This window comes from Trachypithecus francoisi, unplaced genomic scaffold (assembly GCF_009764315.1).
Source record: "Trachypithecus francoisi isolate TF-2019V2 unplaced genomic scaffold, Tfra_2.0 Lachesis_group4, whole genome shotgun sequence".
In the NCBI taxonomy this organism is placed as follows: domain Eukaryota; kingdom Metazoa; phylum Chordata; class Mammalia; order Primates; family Cercopithecidae; genus Trachypithecus; species Trachypithecus francoisi.
The window spans coordinates 144,668,585-144,689,039 of NW_022681469.1; the positions used below are offsets into that span (position 1 = coordinate 144,668,585).

Here is a 20,455-nt window from a genome sequence, read left to right on the forward strand (position 1 = left end):
ATATGTTCAATAAAACAACATGAGAAAGAAGTAGAAGATTCTGCTATTAGGTTGGAAATTTATATTCCTTATATAAGTGATTAAAGATACTTTATTCAGTTTGTCTCTTAAAATGGTATCTACTGAAGTCCTTAAACTTAGGCATGATATGAATTCTTGACTAGTCTTTCTCTTTCCTAAAATATCACTCAGTAAAATCCAGAAAGGACTAAAACTCATTATATAGAACTGCACTGCCCAATACAGTAGCCACTAGCCACATGCAGTATTGTTAATTATAATAAGTTAAAATTAAACAAAATTTAAACTTCAGTCCTCAGTGGCACTAGCCACACTTTTTATGTCCAACAGCTACATGTTGCTGGTGGCTACCATATTGGACAGCACCAATAGAGAGCATTTCTATCATGATAGTAAGTTCTGTTGGACAAGGCTGATCTAGAAGCTACACCATCCTAAAGCTCTTTGGCAAGAAAGCAGAGCTTTTCCATAAGCTCTGTTTATGAACAATGTATTTTGTATTTTCTATGTATATATATGTAAAAATACATATACATAGAAATATATGAAAATACATACACATATAAATATACATATACATAGAATAGAAATATATATGCATAGAAAATACAAAATATTTTGTATTACATATACATATGAATGGAAAATACAAAATACTTTGTCTTACATAATACAAACATAAGGTATATTTATATTATGTAAGAAAATACATTTGTGAAATAACACACTTATTTCATTCAAGCATATTTGTCCAGCATGGTTTCTTAGAGACCTCAAGTTACCCATTTTAGCACCTGGAACTGAATTCACTCTGGCTATGTTAGATGTAGCACCAGCGTCAAGGCAGATCCGGCCCACAGCATAGACCAAGGCCTACTCTGGAGGCAAATCTGCAGACAATGTGGCCAAGACACGGGCCTTCCTCACATCTCTGTCCAGTTGCTGGCATCCACATTATAACATGGCAGCGGCTCATTTTCTCCAGTTAAAGGTTAGGCTTCCGTGATTGAAGCAGGAGAGAATTTGGTAGTCAGTAGACAAACTAAGACAAAACAAGAATCGCATGAGTTCTTGGTACAATGAAAGAAACCCTTGGCCACCAACATTTTTGAATTCAGGAATTTTCACCAAGTCCATCACACTTTTAGCTCTCAAGGGTAGAATTTTTTTTAAAACTTTTTTGGTAATAATTGTATTGCATGCATTTCCCTTACACATAAGGCTGGCATTTAATTGCGGTCTTGAACTCAATTGTGTTTTCTGCAGTTGGTAAACCTCACAAATGTGGATATTGTGGCCGAAGCTATAAACAGCGAAGCTCTTTAGAGGAACATAAAGAGCGCTGCCACAACTACTTGGAAAGCATGGGCCTTCCGGGCACACTGTACCCAGGTAAGCGCTGCTGCTCGGAGGCCAGCCTGGTGGGCTCTCCCCCCAGCATGGTGGGGAAGGAGGGCGCTCTGCATGCAGCCTTAGGAGCAGAGCCTTGGGCCTGCTTCCTGCTGGGGCTAGGAGGGAGGAAAGTTTTTGGCCAATAACATCACAGTTTCACCAGAAGCACATTGTGCTTTCTAGGTCCTCATCTGACCAGAGAGAGCTTGATTTTAAAACCCTTCCCACTTCCGATCGGGAGAAACTCCTAGGATAGCAGTGACCTTAAAAGTTTTGGGGTTGTTTTTTGGATGTTGGTGGTTTTAAAACAACAACAAAAAAAAAAAAAAAAAAAAAAACACACACCTCAGGCAGTGATTATTTCTTTGTAAACAAAATAAAATGTAAAATCTTGTTTTAAAACAATTTTTTAACGAAGTTTATCAAATAAGAACTTTCAGACTGTGATTTTAAGCATCAGTTCAGAGTGAGGGCAGGGTATCCACTCCTGCCTGAAGTGCGAGGTTGAAGTTTGTTGGAAGCCCCTGGTAGTTGATAGTATTGAGGTTGTCGAAGGATGAGAGGAAAGGCCGCTTCTTTCTCAGGAGCTGTGATGCTCCGCTGTATTGCATAACGAGATAGCACTTGATTCCAACCCCAGAGCCTGTAGAATAAATGATGTGGAAAGATTACCGAGGAAGGCTGGATTCACCTGGAGGAATGGCAGTGTTATAAAAGGTTCTTCCCTAATTTTTTAAGAGATAAACAATTTATAAAGAGATCATATAAAGCTAATCTCTTTCAAAACAGTATTCATTTATCACTGCTCCTGGAAAAGCCATCACTAGACTGTGAGGTTGCAATTTAACGAGTGGTGGAAAATTTATTAAGCCTCGTTCATTCACCTTTCGGACTTTAATAAATGGTTCAAAAGGGAAAATTCACCAGAGTACCCTCAGATTATTAGTGGCAGATGAGAGGAGGAAAAAAGAATGTTGGGAATGGCTAAAAATTGATTCCAATTAGTCTTGGCATGGAGAGGCAACATCTCACCTGGCCAGAGCTCTGCAGCCAGACTGTTGTCTCCTTTGCCAGTCAGCCAGGGATCTGGGGCTCACAGGTGATTCCTCCAGGTCTCAATCTTCTCCCTGTGAAATGGGAAGATATCATTAAATTATCATTTGGCTTCTTTCAAAATCTCAGGTCTAGAATGGAAAGGCATTGAAGGTGAGTGTGAGTGGAAGAGAAGAAACTGGATGTTAAAATAATAATAATGTAACAGTTATTAATTCACATGACCAGACCGCAAGGCAGAAGACTAATGGATGAGAGGATGATTATGTTCCTTTGAAATAAAATGTCAACATCAAATATTGTATTTTTCTGTAAAAAATAAATGAACGGGTCTTGGAAGGAAGTGCTCCTAATGATGTAGTTTGCATATTAATGCTTAATAAGCCATTTTATTTACTCAACAAATATTTACTGAGGACTTATAATCAATAATGCCAAGCCCTGTTGAATACAGGAATCTGATATGCACATAGAATTGAAAAGACAAAATGAACAAAAGAAACAGACGGTATATCATTTCTGTTTCCTCCACTGTTTTCATTACCAAAGAAACAAGCTGCAGTACATGAGAGCTGCTTCCAGGGGAGCGGGAGAAGCAGCATTCATTTCACTGAGACCTGGGTTTGAGTTCTCTGTTTTTGAGTGTGACCCAGAGCTCATCGCTTAAATGTGAGTGATGATTCGTGCCTGGCCACCCTCATAGCAGCGCTCTGGGAGAAACATAAGGGGGTGGATCCAGGTGTGAGCAGGAGCCTAGACATGTGTCAGGTACTTGCCTAAACATGAAGGTTTAGGTCACTGATATACTGATACCATCAAGCTAATTCTTCTCTGTTGGTCTCTGTGTCAGTAAGGCTACATGCCAGTAATGTGTATTAAATATTACCCTGTGGTGAGTATCAGTTTCACCCTAAAATGTTAATGTATTCCCTTTGTTGGTTAAGTTACTTGGACTACCATCGTGATGCCTCTGTGTCCCCTCACTCAGGAGGTATGAAAGCTTCTCTAGGAAGGAGCAATGGTCTGGTCTCAGTGTGGCAGCAGACAAAGCCAGGCTTGCACTTAATTCTGTTGAATTCTTTCTGTCTGGTATGGCCTCAAAAGGTGCAAAATGATCATAAGTACCTTTTGACAGTCACCTTTGGTTTTTGCCCTTGCCAACACCTAGCACTTGTAGGTGCTGCTGGTTTAAGGAACTTGGAGTATTGAGGGCTTTGACAGAAGTCTTCCTGAACTGTGCTTGGGACCAGGAAGGCAGGCAGGGCAAGCTTGGTCTTTTCAGCTGTGCTGTGCCTGGGTGGGTGGAACCTGTGCCTTCTGATGCATCTCTCCTCCTCTGTCCCCCTCTGAGAACCCTTTGTCTGTGCTCAGATGGATGGGCAAATAGTCTCTTCTCCAACCCCCAAAACCCCCTAAGATTGGTTGAATTCAGTAAAATCAAAGCCTCAATTAGGCAATATAGGAAAAGATGAATTTTCTGAATATAATTTTCTTTAGTAAAAGGCTTTTGGCCACCTGTTATAATTTCCTCATGTCTTTATGGAAAAAATAAGTTTCTCTTGAGCCTTTGGTGCACAAACAGAATCACCAGCCCTTGGAGGTGCATGTATCTAATGACAGAGCAGCCTGTGACTCACGAGCATCAGGCTCACTTGTTCCTTGCTGTGATTGCCTCTGGGGGTGCAGGCTTTTGGGAGGCCCTGCACCATGGTGCAGAGGAAGACCCCTGACTTCTGGGAGCCCTGGGCAGGCCGTGGGCACAGCTTTGCAGAGAAAGATGGACATATCAGGAAGCATATTAGCTTAATAGATGGAGTGTGTGGCCAGTGGAATTGGGTTTTATGGATTTATCTTTATCTTGCATATAAATCAGGGTGTGAGCTATATATGTTTGCCCATTTAATTTAAAAAAATATATTTCAAATGTTAAAATATAAAATATACCAGCAACAATAGCCAGTTTGAAATACATGTTTTCAAAATAACATTCATAATATCAATGAAAACATAAAATACTTACAAATGAAGAAAACCAGCAAACCATAATGAGGTAGGAAAGAAAACATGGGAGATTGGAGAGGTAGAGAGGGCTGGATGCTGTCCATGTGCCTCTGCCCAAATTACTGTATCATTTCAACATAAAACTGGCTTGTAAATTTTACTGGAATCTGGTAACCATGTATCATAAAGTATCTGCATATATACATGAGATAATTGGCAACTTTTTAAAAGAAGAGTAATGTCAAGTGATGTATGAAATGTAGCTGAAATGGATGGAACTCTTTGAAGAATAGACAGATAAATCAATAATAGAGATGGATAACCTACCAAAGACCCCGTGATAAATCAGCATGAAATAGATGAGGCAGGAGGAAGCACAAGACAGGAATGGTATCGGAAGAATCGATCAGGCATTTAAGATAATCAGTTTACATTATCACCTCCTTATAGACTAGGATAAATTGCCGGGAAATGAAAGAGTTATATTTTTATACCTCCAACCACAATAACTAGATGTAAATATAGATCCGGCTATGCAGGATACAAAGTTGTATTTTCAATTTTGGAAAGAGATAACATAGAACAATCAAGAGTGACTAGAAATGGCCCACACATCAACATTTGCCTCCATAATTTCTAAATTTTCTACAATAGTCGGGGTGCTTTGATTTTCAGGAGTTTGCTGTGTGCTCAGGGATAAGGGACTCTGGGTTTTTCTCCACATTGCCCAGATCTGCTGTAGGTTCTTGGGGGCCACATTTTTGTATCTCAGTTCACTGTGCTGGTCCATGAAGTCAGACATTAGGTCAGACAGTTCTTTGCATCTCAGAGGGCTGCTGTTAGGGACTGACGGACGTAGTAGATTTAGGAGTATTGTGAAAAGTTCAAAGGACTTGTCAAAGGGACATCAATACTTAATCCCAGTCCAGCCTCTGGCGATGGTGGTAGTGCCTGTGCATTTGGGCTTAAAGAGGATGATGTGTGGTGAGCAGCTGTTGGAGGAAGAAGCATTTGCACGTAGCTGGTCGTTGGCATTGCTGTGGCTGCCTCTGCCTGTCTGGCAGTGTTGCTGGGAAGATTAGAATTAATCTCTAGGAAGGGCCTAGCTCTTGTAGGCACTTAACGAATGTCAGATTTAACATTGGACGCGACTGAACCCTTTAAACGTAAGCCTTTCTAAACTGGCCTCTCTAACTGTCTTTGACTTTAGTCATTAAAGAAGAAACTAATCACAGTGAAATGGCAGAAGACCTGTGCAAGATAGGATCAGAGAGATCTCTCGTGCTGGACAGACTAGCAAGTAACGTCGCCAAACGTAAGAGTTCTATGCCTCAGAAATTTCTTGGTAAGAGTTAAATGTTTGCTGTCTCTTAAAAAAAAAAACTATGTGGGTGTTTTCGTTGCAAGTAGAAATTAGTTGAGGGTAGAAGAAAGGGAAAAAAAATCTTAATTTTTCAAAAGCAAAAATTGGTAAGCTTAACATTCCTTAAATATCTTAGAATTTTTTCCAATAAGTGTCTTAGAAATGGCAAACCTCCCATCAGTTTTTCCTAGATATGATTTTGCAGCATCTGGGGGTACACTGTGATATGCCTGTGGACATCGCTCCTAGGGGCGGCTGCACCAGCGTGCACAGGGTGGAGAGTTTGGGCCTGGCTTGGCTGGGGGACACCACACTGCAGGACACTCCAGGCCTGGCCGGCTTCTCGGAGCTTCAGATCCTCATTTTTCACATGAAGCTCTTAACTCTCCCCTTATGGGGGACTCTGAAGGGTTAATGGGAAGAATCATACAGTGACTGGCCCCTGAGAAGTGTCCAGTGAAGACAGGGCTTAGCTAGGATTGCTGTTTTGCCTAATGCTTTGCGGGATAAAAAAAAAAAAAAGAAGCAGACCATCCTTCTCTCTAGGAGTAATGCCCAGAGTAGGTGATAGACGCATCAACACCACCTTCCAGCCAGACGCTGCAGGGACGGCAAGCCAGGGTCCAAGTGGAAAGGCAGTAGGCTTAGGAACCAGCTCAGAGTCAATACACAGCCACTGCCACTCGCCAACTCTGTCACCTTAGTAAAATGGCTCTGCCCCTAGAGCCTTGGTTCCATGCTTTAGTATCCTCACAGGGTGATTGTGAACATCCCATGACTCCGAGATTGTGAAAACATTTAGAAACCCTCGGGGTGAAGGTTAACTCTGTCCAGGAAAGAGGACCAGTAAAAGCTTCATGAGGCTGAGAGGCACCTTGGAAGAGGAATAGGGTTTCAGCACATTCTAGGTGTTGGAGGAATGGGGGAATCTAGGCAGATGTTTAAGATCAATGAGAAACCATGCTGACCACGAGAGCTGGAGTGGGGGCCTAAGGACATGACAGAGGAGCAGGGCATCTTCCCAGCATAACTCAGGTGCCCTTGGGGAAGCAGGAAAAGCAAAGGTGTCCTAGGCAGCTCTGCCACAGGATGAATGGCTTCAGATACCAGGTGAGAGAAGAACCCTTCATTCAGTCAGCAGGAAAGAAGCATTGCCTTATTTTTCGTGAGAGCAATGGCTAGGATAGTAAAGACATCAAGTACCAAAAAATGACTGGAAAAGGGAGAGTGCAGAGGCAGTGGCAGCAGGCATGGAAAGAGGGGCTTGTGAAGGAGAAGGGTTGCTGTCAGAGGAACATAGGGCTGAAGGCAGGGATTGGGTGAGGAAAACCATGAGTCACACTGACTCCAGTAGAGTAGTGTGCCCTTGATGAAAAGGATAACACCAGGTTCTGGGAAAAGACGGGGTTTTGCTTTTGACATGTTGATTTTCAAGGACTTCTGGTGTTTGTGACACATGGGGAAATTGTGGTGGGAGAGAGGTGGGGCCAGAACAGGGGCTAGTGAGGCCAAGGGTCCCAGAGGGCACCTGTTGACCTGCAGGATGACAGGAAGGGGGAAGGACAGAGGCAAGACCAAGTCCTGGGCACCAGCCTCCCTCTTGCAGCTTCAAACAGGGCTCCATTTTGACCTTTTCATTAATCAGAGGTTAGTCATAGGGTGGGGGTTGAGAGGAGCAAGGGAGAGAAGGATTCAGTGTACATAAAGTACGAAAGTCACTGGCTTAGCCAGTGGGGAGTTGTCCACATACACTTGAGCCTTTAGACCATGAGAACGAGGGAGGCCTTGCCATCCTGAACGGAGTAGGAGTGGGGTCCTGTGCTGAGCATAAGCTGTGGGATTCTAGCAGCACTGGGCACAGGGCCCAGCATCTGCTTGGAGGCCCACGGGGTGGACACAGTGACAGAGAGATGGGTGGTGACTGGGATTTGGGCAGAGACAAGGCAGCGAGTGTGTGCAAGGGGAGTGAAGGGTTACTGACCTTAAGAAGCAGGGACAGCATCCTCTGTCAGGTGAGGAGCCTGGAGAATGCTTTGGTGAATGAACATTTGCAGCCCCTTTTAGCTTTTGGAGACTTGAAACCAAACAAGAAATTCATCTGTGAAACTCTACTGGAGCCACTCCCCAACCCCCACCCTTGTGAGACCACAATGTGGGCGTTGGCTTGAGATGCTTCTGTGTTAGTAGAAGAAATAAACAACACAGTGCTCTGATGAGGCAAGGCGAAGATGAAAAAGGAGTACCCAGGGGACATAGTAGGAACAGTGGACAAGGGTAGCAGAAGAGGAGTTTGGAGCAAAAGACTCACAAGCAGCTGCATAATCTGTTGGTGATTGGGAGTTCATTTGTAAAAATGATGCCTCTTCCTGCCCTAAAATGCCTACCTTACCCCCACTTCAACTTGATCAGATTTCCATCAGTCACTCCCAATGTGTCACGGCTTCTGCAGCCCTAAAATTAAAAGGTGAGTGAGTCTCTAAGGCCCCTCTCCGCTTCTTGGAGGCTGAGTTTAGCCTTCATGTGAACGTGGAAAGAGAGTAGGAATACAGCTGTTCTCACACAAGCTGGCCCAATAGTGGTTCAGTTGAAAGAGCCCCATGCTTCAAAGTCAGCTCCAGCTAGGAGTGATTGGTGGCCTTGAGTATGGTGCTGGGCTTAGTGTTGCCATCTGTGGGATGGGTGTGGATCTGTTACCCTGCCTCTTCCCAGAGCTATCCTGAGGCTCAGAAGGGGTGATGGATGTGATGGTGCTCCCAACACTAGAAAGCATCTTAAGAATGTAAGATGATATGATTTTCATGATGACTATTGCTCAGAGTGGCATATAGTTTTGCTTTATTGATCTATAACCTATGATTAAAATTTTTTCCTTAAACTTTGACATGAGTGTGAATGAGTATTTGTTTTGCCAGCAACATTCCTCACCACTGGGGCCATTAAAGATCTCCCCCTCTGAGATCATCAAATACAGGTCAACAGGACTGATTAATCTAATTAGAAAAGTGCTTATATTAAATAGCAATGATAATTATTGTTTTTAGTCTGTCTGGTGCTTGACTTGGGAACATTTTTGAAATAGAGAAAAGCACAAAGAGGAAAACAACAATTACCAATATTTGTGCTACCCATTATAATTATCTAAGTATATTTTCTTCTTTTGTAAGAAAAAGAAACCCTGTTGTATTGTTAAAATAACACAAAGTTAATATAAAGAATTTTAATGCAAAGATTAATGTTTTCAAATCACCACAAAGCCCAACATCCAGAAATTACCAATATTAAAAGTAAATAAGTAACATTCTAAATATCTTCTGATGCATATGTATGTGAGTGGATAGGCTGATGAACTAGGTGGATTGATGGATAGGTAAATATGAAATAAATACTTTCATAAAGATTCCAACATATCATACATGCCTTAAATTCAAGAGGCGAAAAGAGACCCGAACAAAACTGGAGAATTGGCTTATCTTAAATATCCTCTCACATAAAGGAATATTATTTTTAAAGGATCCTCTAAGATTAAAAATATGTATTATGAAAAACATTAAGAAATTTGAATTTTCTTTAATCCGGTTGTTTCAAGTTAAGCAGTATTTACTGGCTCACTGCTTTGAAAAATAAGGACAGTATTCCAGTTCACATTCAGTGTTCCAGTGTTCACATTATCTTATTATTTTTACATTGTCCAGCTTTATAATATTCACACTCTATTCTGTAATCATAATTCATAGTAGTTTATTTATTACTAATGCTATTTAAATAGATTCAAAGATCAGACCCTGCTGTTTTGTTCTAATTTCCGTTTATTTTGATTAATCTCTTAATTGATTGGACTTTACATTCAAGCAACTTTTTTAAAAAGGGTTTCTATAGGTGTTCTATTTCTATCACTGTATTGTGTTTGAGGATGCTGGCCTGTTGCCTTCGTATTTGACGAGCATTTTGACAGAGTCTATGATCTTGGGCCACTCTTTCTTTTTCTCGCTTGAGAACTTTTTAGATTTGGCTGATGGCCCTGCTTGTTGAATGTTGCTGTGGAAACATCAAGTCTGGTGTAACTGTTTCTTCTTCAAGGTGATTTGCATTTTATTCCTGAATGCCTGAGGGTTCTTTCTTTAACCTTGAAGTTAAATACCCTGATTAGGATGTATCTTGGTCTATTCGTTCTGAATAAAAATACCTGCCATTTTATCTAGAAAGTCCCCTTTTTTTCTCTCTTTATTTCTGGGAAATTCTCTTTTATATATATATGTTTTGTTCCATCTATTGTGATCTCCGTTGAGGGATACTAGTTGTCCGTATGTTAGATAATTTGTCTTCCATATCTGTTAACAGTTCTTTACGTTTTTTGTTTATTTCTCTGTCTATTTTTACATTTACTCACTGTTCTCTTGTGGTTTTCCTCTGTCAGTAATTTAATTTTTAGTAGTTCCGGTTCTATTACTAACTCTATTTAAATAGATTCAAGGATCAGACCCTGCCCTTTTATTCTTATTTCTGTCTATGTTGATTAATCTCTTAAATTGATTGGATGTTACATTCAAGTAACTTTTTAAAAAAAGTTTCTATAGATGTTCTATTTCTATCATTGTATTGTGCTTGAGGATGTATTTTTAATCCATCATTATTCTGTAATAATATTATTTTGCTCCTTATCTTGTCTCCTGAGATCTGAAATCTCTTTCTTTGTCTTATTCCGTTGCTTTTGTATTTTATTTTGAATACTTTTAAAATTGATTCCATGTTATGAAGCAATTATGAGGCATTTCCTCTCTTCTTGGAATTAAGGATTTTTTCCCCTAGGAGGGGCTCGATGGTCTGTGTTTTGCTTCCTTTCTTCCCCTGTATTTCTAGAAAATATTTTCTTAGTAACCCTGACATTTCTTTTCATCTTGCTTATTCTACTTGGTCTGATATAGCTTGATTGACATTTCAGCCTTCTTCCCACTACACTTTTTTTCCTGTGAGAGCTATTGAGTTTTCTAAATCCTAAAAGAATGACAAAGATGGGGTTGGAGGAGTCTGGTGAGGCAAAGCGCAGCCTTTGTTAAAATACTTTTCCTTTGCTCTCTCTCCCTCATCTGAAATTTAGTTACATACCCTAAGCCATCAGCACTGTACCTACTTGGGGAATGCTTTCATCCCCACAGGAGATTCTCTGGGGCTTCGAGCCATCTTCCTCTTCAGTGTAGACCACAGAGGACTTTGCTTCTGTCCCAGTGAGCCCGCAGGGGCTCACTTCTCCATGGTCATCTGATTCTTGTCAGCCAAGGTTTCAACTGCTTTTCTGATCAGAACAGGGAAAATATACCTATTTGAATCATGTCTTTATAGATAGGAAGATATGAGGGAAAATGCTGAGGTTATTCTTGACTCACACCTAAAGATTTGGAAATGAGATTAACAGCGAAGCTTTGCCCTACATCTCATTCCAGAATTTCTAGTCTTTGAGTGTGTGTCTGTGTGTACTCACACACACCATAATGAAGTACATATTCTATATAATTATGTTTATATATAATATTCTATGACTATACATGACCTGTTCCTTTAGCTGATTGCTGTTGGTGAAATTTAGAGGTTTTTATTTTTCTTGTTTCACTGGGTATTAAGGAAGAGAAATTCTATGGTAATTTTCACGTGCCACAGTAATCTGACATATATGTTGATTTTTTTCCTACACCCATTTGTTGTGATACCAAGTTTGAAAACAACAGATTTCAGGGTTGCTTGGGAAACCACACAACCATGACTTGGGGAGAGACAGGATGATTAGGTGGGAAAGCACCCTTTTGGTGGGGCTGTAAAGACTTCTATATTTAGCAAAATTGGCTACAAAGTCCATTCCCCTCCGTTTCTTGCGTTTCTTGCTGTGATTCGGTAGAGGGGTAGACTTGGATACAAACTAGAATGGATTCATTCTGTTCTGGAGTTAGTGTAACAAGACATTTAGCTGCTCAACACAAAAAGAGAAACAAAAAATGTGTGTGGTTTCAGTAATGTTATACAATTACTTTTTCTGACCTTTAAGGAGAGAAATACCACTTCTTTGGTCCCTACCATCAGCTTCATAGGGGTTTCATCCTGTTCTGTTTCTGGAAGGGCGTAACTGGCCATGCACAAGTTTTCTTTCTGTAGTCAGAGTATATGTCACTTCTGACCACCAGTAGATGAAAACAAACAGAAACTAGGCTATTATATGATACATATCCATTGCAAAATAAGACATGAAACTCAAAGGTACTTTATGGTATAATTGGGCATATATTCCTGAACAATTCTTAATGGTCACAGATTTTACAAAAGGACTATTAGTAAATGTATGAATTACAGAGTAGTTTATCCTTCTGTTAGTAAGAACCAGCTGATGACCTCAGTGTCAGGTGCAGCGTGGGAGGTGTTGGGACCTTCCCTTGCCACCACCCTCACCAGCCATCATCAGCCATAACCTGCACATTGGGGAAGTTTTGAATTATCCCTCACTTTTGCCCCTCTTCAAGCTGTTCTTTCCACAATGAATGAGAAGGCCACTTCTTCCTTCAAACCTTTCACTGGTTTCCATTTTCCTTTAGATAAAGTCTCTGCCTGTCTAGCCTCTGCCTGCCCCTCCTGCCTACCTCTCCAGCACAGCCCCCACCTAGGGCTCTGGTTCCCCAACCTTCACTCAGTCCTGCCACACCTCCCAGCCCGTTCTCCCTTCAGAAATTTCCTTCTTGTTGTCCCCTACACTGGGACACAAAACCCTCCTTGTCTGGCTGACTCTTACAAGATCAGAAACCTGTGTAATGCTCTCATAGCAAGCTCCCCTTGTCTTCGTGGATCTCTCAGATGGGAAGGAATTATCTGTGCAATCATGCATGAACTTCTACCTACCCTCCCTTAGTAGCTGTCTGCTGCTAAGGATGGGGACCATTCTCACTTGCTCACCATTCTGTCCCTCTGCCCAGTCCAGATGTGTTGAAGGATGGAAATATACAGAGTAGCGGTAAAATATAAACCATTCAGACATTCCAAGGATGGGCTTATGTGCTTTGACTCATTTATGTATCACCACTGAAAGTAGAACACAGCTGCAGTGTTGCCAGTAAGAGTGCAGACAGTTACTGTAATTAATGAATTTGCTAATTAAGCCATGATTTCATACCGAACTTATGACCAACATATTGAGAAGGTGTGCCTTCAAGGAAATTTTTTTTTTTGTATTACGGTATTTTCTACAAAGCTAATTGAAGAAGCCAAATCTAGGTTCTGATTTCACCATTGCCAGGGAAATGAGCTCACGGACTCCTATGAACTGATGATGTTAGATCAGAAGCTTCTCGAGGCCAGGGCCCAGTCACTGCTGAGGCCTCAGCAGTAGTTCCTTGTAAATCAATAATTCTCAGTACTTTCTAAAAATAACAGATGAATAACAACTATTTTCCCTGTAGCTCCCCTGCTATGCCTCCTACTCTCCACTACATGTTTCTGGGGAGCCCTGCTTCAGGCCTGCCAACTACAGATAATTATTTTTGAGTATCCTTTCTACTCTCATCACAAGACAGAGCTCATCTACCTTTGGGTTATTTGTCAAAAATGTGTCATTTTATTACAAAAATAAACAATCATCATGTATTTTGATTAAATTTTACACTAGATTATTAAAAGTATTAAATACAATTATTAAAATTATTAATTTAACATATCACATATTTTAAATATATTGTATATAATGAATAAATTATTATGTATTTTAATTCAATAAATGTATAAGCTAGCCAGTTGTAAATTACTGAGAACACTCTACTGAAAAAGCATCATTTAAAATATTAAATGAAATGCAATAACATAATTAAATTAATCTTTTGTTCCCCTATTTATTTATTCATTTATCCAACAAAATCTCTTTAAGTGCCTATGATGGGTGGGTCCTGGCTTGGTGCCCGCTAGACAGATGCATGGGCCTTCCCCCAGCCCGTCAGTGTGGTGCAGGTGTGATGTGTCCGCAGGTGTGTGTGTATGTGTGTAGGTGTGGGGGCCGCAGGCGTGCTGGGCCCCCAGGCGGCGTTCCCCTTTTCCTCCCCGCGTGTAGATTTCAGCTGTTGCTGCGGGACCTGACCGGTTCCGGAGGTGGCCGCGCCCCACTCACTGTCGCCTGCTTTCCACAGGGGACAAGGGTCTGTCCGACACGCCCTACGACAGCAGCGCCAGCTACGAGAAGGAGAACGAAATGATGAAGTCCCACGTGATGGACCAAGCCATCAACAACGCCATCAACTACCTGGGGGCCGAGTCCCTGCGCCCGCTGGTGCAGACGCCCCCAGGGAGCTCCGAGGTGGTCCCGGTCATCAGCCCCATGTACCAGCTGCACAAGCCGCTCGCGGAGGGCACCCCGCGCTCCAACCACTCGGCCCAGGACAGCGCCGTGGAGAACCTGCTGCTGCTCTCCAAGGCCAAGTTGGTGCCCTCGGAGCGCGAGGCGTCCCCGAGCAACAGCTGCCAAGACTCCACGGACACCGAGAGCAACAACGAGGAGCAGCGCAGCGGCCTCATCTACCTGACCAACCACATCGCCCCGCACGCGCGGAACGGGCTGTCGCTCAAAGAGGAGCACCGCGCCTACGACCTGCTGCGCGCCGCCTCCGAGAACTCGCAGGACGCGCTCCGCGTGGTCAGCACCAGCGGGGAGCAGATGAAGGTGTACAAATGCGAACACTGCCGGGTGCTCTTCCTGGATCACGTCATGTACACCATCCACATGGGCTGCCACGGCTTCCGTGATCCTTTTGAGTGCAACATGTGCGGCTATCACAGCCAGGACCGGTACGAGTTCTCGTCGCACATAACGCGAGGGGAGCACCGCTTCCACATGAGCTAAAGCCCTCCCGACCCCCGCCCCACCCAGCCATCCCAGGAAAAGCACAAGGACTGTCGCCTTCTCGCTCCCGCCAGCAGCATAGACTGGACTGGACCAGATAATGTTGTGTTTGGATTTGTAGCTGTTTTTGTTTTTTGTTTGAATTGGTTGATTGGGGTTTGATTTGCTTTTGAAAAGATTTTTATTTTTAGAGGCAGGGCTGCATTGGGAGCATCCATAACTGCTACCTTCCTAGATGTTTCCCCAGACTGCTGGCTGACATTCCCTCACCTGTTGCTTCCTAGAATCCCCTTCTCCAAGCGATTAGTCTAAATTTTCAAAGAGAAATAGATAAAACACGGCACAGCCTGGGAAGGAACGTGCTCGTCCCCGTGCTAAGCACGGGCTTTGCGCACCAGGTGTCTTCTTCCAGTCCCCAGAAGCAGAAAGCACAGCCCCTGCCGTGTGGCTCTGCAGGTGAGCAGACAGGACAGGTGTGCCGCCAACCGAGTGCCAAGACACAGCAGGGCCAACAACCTGTGCCCAGGCCAGTTTCGGGCCACATGCATCTAAGGCGGAGAGGCTACACTTTTGAGAGAAAATACTATTTTAAGTCATATTCTGCGTAGGAAAATGAATTGTTTGGGGAAAGTTGTGTCTGTCAGACTGCCCTGGGTGGAGGGAGACCCTGGGCTAGAGCCTTTGGGATCCTCCTGGATTCACTGGCTTTGCGGAGGCTGCTCAGATGTCCTGAGCCTCCGGAGGCTTGCTGCCCCGTAGGAGGAGCCTGTCTTCCCGTGGGCATATCTGGGGAGCACTGTTCCCCGCTTTTTCACTCCCATGCGTTTAATGGCCCCCAAAGTCTGTCACTACAATTTAAACACCAGTCCCGAAATTTGGATCTTAATTCTTTTTGAACCTCTCAAATGGCAACATTCCTCAGAAACCAAAGCTTTATTTCAAATCTCTTCCTTCCCTGGCTGGTTCCATCTAATGCCAGAAACCTCTTTTCCTGAGGAGATCCAATCCTGGCCCTCATTTTAATTATGTACATCTGTTTGTAGCCACAAGCCTGAATTTCTCAGTGTTGGTAAGTTTCTTTACCTACCGTCACTGTATATTATTCTCGTTTTAAAACCCATAAAGGAGTGATTTAGAATGATCATTAATTTTCAGCTCAGTGAAATACGTGAAGCCCAGCATCTCTGTTGCCAACACACTGAACTCATCTGTTTGAACCTAAGCTGTCAAACGTGTTGAAGCTCTTTAATGTAAAGGCAAGCCACCACGTGTGTCCACACACACATAGGATGGCTGGCCCCGCGCCTGTAGGATATTGGAATGCACAGGGCAATCGAGGGACTGAGCCAGACCTTCAGAGAGTAGTGCCACCAGATCCCCCAGGAAAGAGGAGGCAGGTGGCACTGCAGGTGAGAACCCTACCTGTCCATATTATGACATGGAGGCACTGAAGCCCAAGGAAGGTGTGTGGAGATTCTAATCCCAACCAGCAAGGGTCTCCTTCGAGATTAATGCTATCATTAAGGTTATTACTCTCAACCACCTGGGCAATGGAGAATATACCATTTCAAATATTTACAGTATTTGTCTTCACCAACACTGTCCTAAGAAGAAATGAAGCAACAGAGAGGAAATTGTACATAAACACCTCAGCATTTAATCCAAACAGGGGTTCTTAGTCTCAGCACCATGACATTTTGGGCTGAATACTTATTTGTTAGGCAGGAGCTCTCCTGTGCATTGTAGAATAATTAGCAGCATCCCTGGTCACTACCCAATAGACGCCAGTAGCACCCCAAATTGACAACCCAAACTCTCCAGACATCACCAACTGTCCCCTGCGAGGAGAAATCGCTCTTGGTGGAGAACCACTGACCCAGTTGAATTCTAAACCAATCAAAGGTCTGGGAAGCCCTCCCCCTCTCCCAAAAAAAAAAAATAGAAAAGCACTTAAAGCATATTCCCAATATTCCCAGTCAGCAGTGTCAAGCCTGACTTGTGTTCCTGTGGAATCATTATAAATTCTATAAATGAATTATTCCCCTTCAGTCTTCAAAAATGTATTTCCTCATAAACATTTGAGTTTTGCTGAAAGGATGGAGTTTACAAAGATACCATTCTTGAGTCATGGATTTCTCTGCTCACAGAAGGGTGTGGCATTTGGAAACTGGAATAAACAAAATGGCCGCAACAATGCACTGAGTGAAGGAAGACAGAGAGAGGAGCCAAGGGCTTTAGACAGTCCTCCTTCAATATGCCATTACAGAGAAAGATGCACCTTATCCAAGTTAATATCTGTAAGGTGAGCGCCTTCTTAGAGTCAGTTTGTTGCAAATTTCACCTACTCTGTTCTTTTCCATCTATCCCCCTGAGTCAGTTGGTTGAAGGGAGTTATTTTTTCAAGTGGAATTCAAGCAAAGCTCAAACCAGAACTGTAAATAGTGGTTGCAGGAATTCTTTTCTAAACTGCTTCGCCCTTTCCTCTCACTGCCTTTTATAGCCAATATAAATGTCTCTTTGCACACCTTTTGTTGTGGTTTTATATTGTAACACCATTTTTCTTTGAAACTATTGTATTTAAAGTAAGGTTTCATATTATGTCAGCAAGTAATTAACTTATGTTTAAAAGGTGGCCATATAATGTACCAAAAGTTGCTGAAGTTTCTCTTCTAGCTGGTAAAGTAGGAGTTTGCATGACTTCACACTTTTTGTTGCGTAGTTTGTTCTGTTGTATGATGGCGTGAGTGTGTGTCTTGGGTACTGCTGTGTACTACTGTGTGCCTAGATTCCATGCACTCTCATTGTGTTTGAAGTAAATACTGGAGATGGGAGGGTAACCCGTAACAGATTGGCCTGTTGATTACAGCTAGTAATCGCTGTTTCTTGTTCCTCCCCCTCTCTGACACCCCAGCTTCCCAAGATATGGAAAGCCTGGATCTCAGCTCCTTGCCCCATATTCCTTCTGTAATTTGTACCTAACGAGTGTGATTATCCTAATTCAAGAGTCACTAAAAATCATCACATTATCATCGCATATCAGCAAAGGGTAAAGTCCCAGCACCAGTTGCTTTCACATACCAGCATGTTCCATTTGCAATTTAGAATTAGCCACATAATAAAATCTTAGAATCTTCCTTGAGAAAGAGCTGCCTGAGATGTAGGTTTGTTGTTATATGGTTCCCGCACCCCCCGATTTTTGTGCTTTTTTCTTGTTTTGTTTTGTTTTGACTGCACTGTGAGTTTTGTAGCGTCCTCTTCTTGCCAAAACAAACGCGAGATGAACTGGACTTAAACGTAGACAAATCATGACACCAGTGTATCCTTCCTTTCTTCAGTTCCAGCAATAATGAATGGTCAACTCTTAAAATCTAGATCTCTCTCATTCATTTCAATGTATTTTTACTTTAAGATGAACCAAAATTATTAGACTTATTTAAGATGTACAGGCATCAGAAAAAAGAAGCACATAATGCTTTTGGTGCAATGGCACTCACTGTGAACATGTGTAACCACATATTAATATGCAATATTGTTTCCAATACTTTCTAATACACTTTTTTATAATGTTGTGTGTGGTGATTGTTCAGGTCGAATCTGTTGTATCCAGTACAGCTTTAGGTCTTCAGCTGCCCTTCTGGCGAGTACATGCACAGGATTGTAAATGAGAAATGCAGTCATATTTCCAGTCTGCCTCTATGATGATGTTAAATTATTGCTGTTTAGCTGTGAACAAGGGATGTACCACTGGAGGAATAGAGTATCCTTTTGTACACATTTTGAAATGCTTCTTCTGTAGTGATAGAACAAATAAATGCAACAAATACTCTGTCTGCCCTATCCCGTGAAGTCCACACTAGCATAAGAGAAGGCCCATCAGAGCAGGAATCTGCCGAGACTTCCTCCCAGTGAAATCCCAGTATGAGAGGGAGAAGAGATGGACCTCGGGACAGCTGCAATACCACTTGGGAACACGTGGTATCTTAATGTGGCCAGTGCAGCAATTCAACGTGACAGACCTCCCGTCTACAACAGTGCTGGACATGGGCATTCTGGGCCCCAGTCTGGAGGGTGGGGGGAGAGAGAGGGCAACAAGAGATACATTTCCAGTTCTCCACTGCAGCATGCTTCAGTCATTCTGTGAGTGACCAGACCCAGGGTGGTGGGAGCACAGAGGACAGAGTGACCACAGTGAGTACACCTTCAGCATAGGCAGTTTGCAGAGCCACACGCTATGCCAGGACTGAGCCAGTGATGGGAGGTTTGCCTGAGCTCTGCCACGGAATTGTACTACTGCAGACTCTCTGTGGTGAAAATCCTTGTCCCTTTTGGATGAATAGGCAGATATCATTTGGGTTCAGATCTAGCAAATCCAGTGAGGTGACTACCTTTAATGTGGCACAACGTCAGACGCAAACAAGATGAAACTCTAGTGAAATAAACAGCATATGAGGTTTCACATCCGGGCCTGGCACCACTACCCAAGAAGGACTTTTTAAAATATCTTTGCCAAGGCAGCATCTTTAGAAGAACTTTTCAGCCTCCTTAGGTTACCTCATTGAGGGATCATGTTGTATATATGTACATATACATATAATGATACATCTGTTTGCAAATTTATCCAGTCATTTTTATAGCTACACCCTGCATATTTCCAGTGATTATGGTGCAAAAAAAAATAATAATAATAAAGAATACCTACAGTTAGTTAAAAATAACCTGGACTCAAACTAAGAGGAAAAAGTAATTCAGAAGGGTAAGGGGTAGGACAAGAGGGTGAGAAATATGTTGATATATATTTTTGTAAAACTGTATGGTACAGCCTAGCAGCTCAATGCCTTAGGAAGCTAGACCAGCAATGTAGTGACATAAAAGAGAGGTTCCAAAACTCTTTTAGGAGCCATGGGGAGGATGACAGCCTTCATTTCTTAGTTTTCCGTACCTTGTCTTTTACAAAGTCATAAGAATTATCCTTAACATAGCCTTTGACGCTGTAAATCTTGAGTATTCATTTACCTTCTTCTGATCTCCTGGAAACAGCTGCCTGCCTGCACTTCTCTTCCCGAGGAGTGGGGTAAATTTAAAAGTCAAACTATGGTTTGGATGTTAGCATAGAACTTTGGAATTGGGAATTAAAAATCAGGACTGGGGACTAGGAGCCCAAAAATTCCTGATCCCGTTTCTGATGGATTTGTCACAAATTTTCTATCAAAATAAAATCTCTTGGAGGTTATGACTCCTTGGTGAAACCTTCTCATATTCTCATTGGAAGCACATGGGTTCTCAAGGAACAGAATCCCTTTGGCTGTTTTCAAAACTCCTGTCTTTTCTTTCATGGCCTCACAACTCCAACACAGCGCCAGGCACAAAAGAGACACTCAAGGGATTGATTGAGCAATTGGTAAAAGACCCGGAGGAAGTTCTCAGACAGCCAAAGCAGAAACTCCACATTCCTCCAAAGCCCAGGACATCTTTCTGAAAACTTCTGGCCTTTTCTCTGCACCAGAACCCAGAACAGGCTGGCACAGGGTTGCTGTGCGGAGCTGAAATCAAAACGTTGCTGTTGCATGCACAGATCTGTCTTCTCTGACTTCTTGCAAATCATCCGCCCCCTAACTTCCTCTAAGAAGGCAGAAAGGGATTCCCCGTGGCTCTTAGAATAGCAACCCTGCCCTCAGCATCCTAGGCTCCCACCGTCTTTTCCTGCCATTAAACAGGCTTGAACAAAACCAACCCCCAGTTTTGAGCTGCCGTGAGACTCCCTCACT

General features: G+C 42.6%; 1 protein-coding gene and 1 long non-coding RNA gene across 27 annotated transcripts in view; one reads left to right on the forward strand and one right to left on the reverse strand.

Annotated features, from left to right (window-relative positions):
* The window catches only part of IKZF1 (IKAROS family zinc finger 1), a 102,499-nt gene extending 83,983 nt beyond the window's left edge, over positions 1 to 18,516 (forward strand). For 13 of the 26 annotated variants that reach the window (XM_033194268.1, XM_033194276.1, XM_033194265.1 and 10 more), the window contains 3 exons: positions 1,288 to 1,413; positions 5,678 to 5,812; positions 13,981 to 18,516. In XM_033194268.1, the coding sequence (XP_033050159.1) occupies positions 1,288 to 1,413; positions 5,678 to 5,812; positions 13,981 to 14,690 (971 nt within the window). In that variant the 3' untranslated portion in view covers positions 14,691 to 18,516. The remainder of the gene's footprint in view (positions 1 to 1,287; positions 1,414 to 5,677; positions 5,813 to 13,980) is intronic. The other 13 variants (XM_033194269.1, XM_033194288.1, XM_033194278.1 and 10 more) reach the window with 5 other exon arrangements.
* LOC117073435 lies at positions 1,765 to 7,906 on the reverse strand. Its single transcript, XR_004433233.1, has 3 exons — positions 7,812 to 7,906; positions 2,446 to 2,540; positions 1,765 to 2,056 (listed from the first exon to the last, which is right to left on the reverse strand). It is a non-coding gene; the product is annotated as an uncharacterized LOC117073435 (long non-coding RNA).
* Positions 18,517 to 20,455: the final 1,939 nt, after the last annotated feature.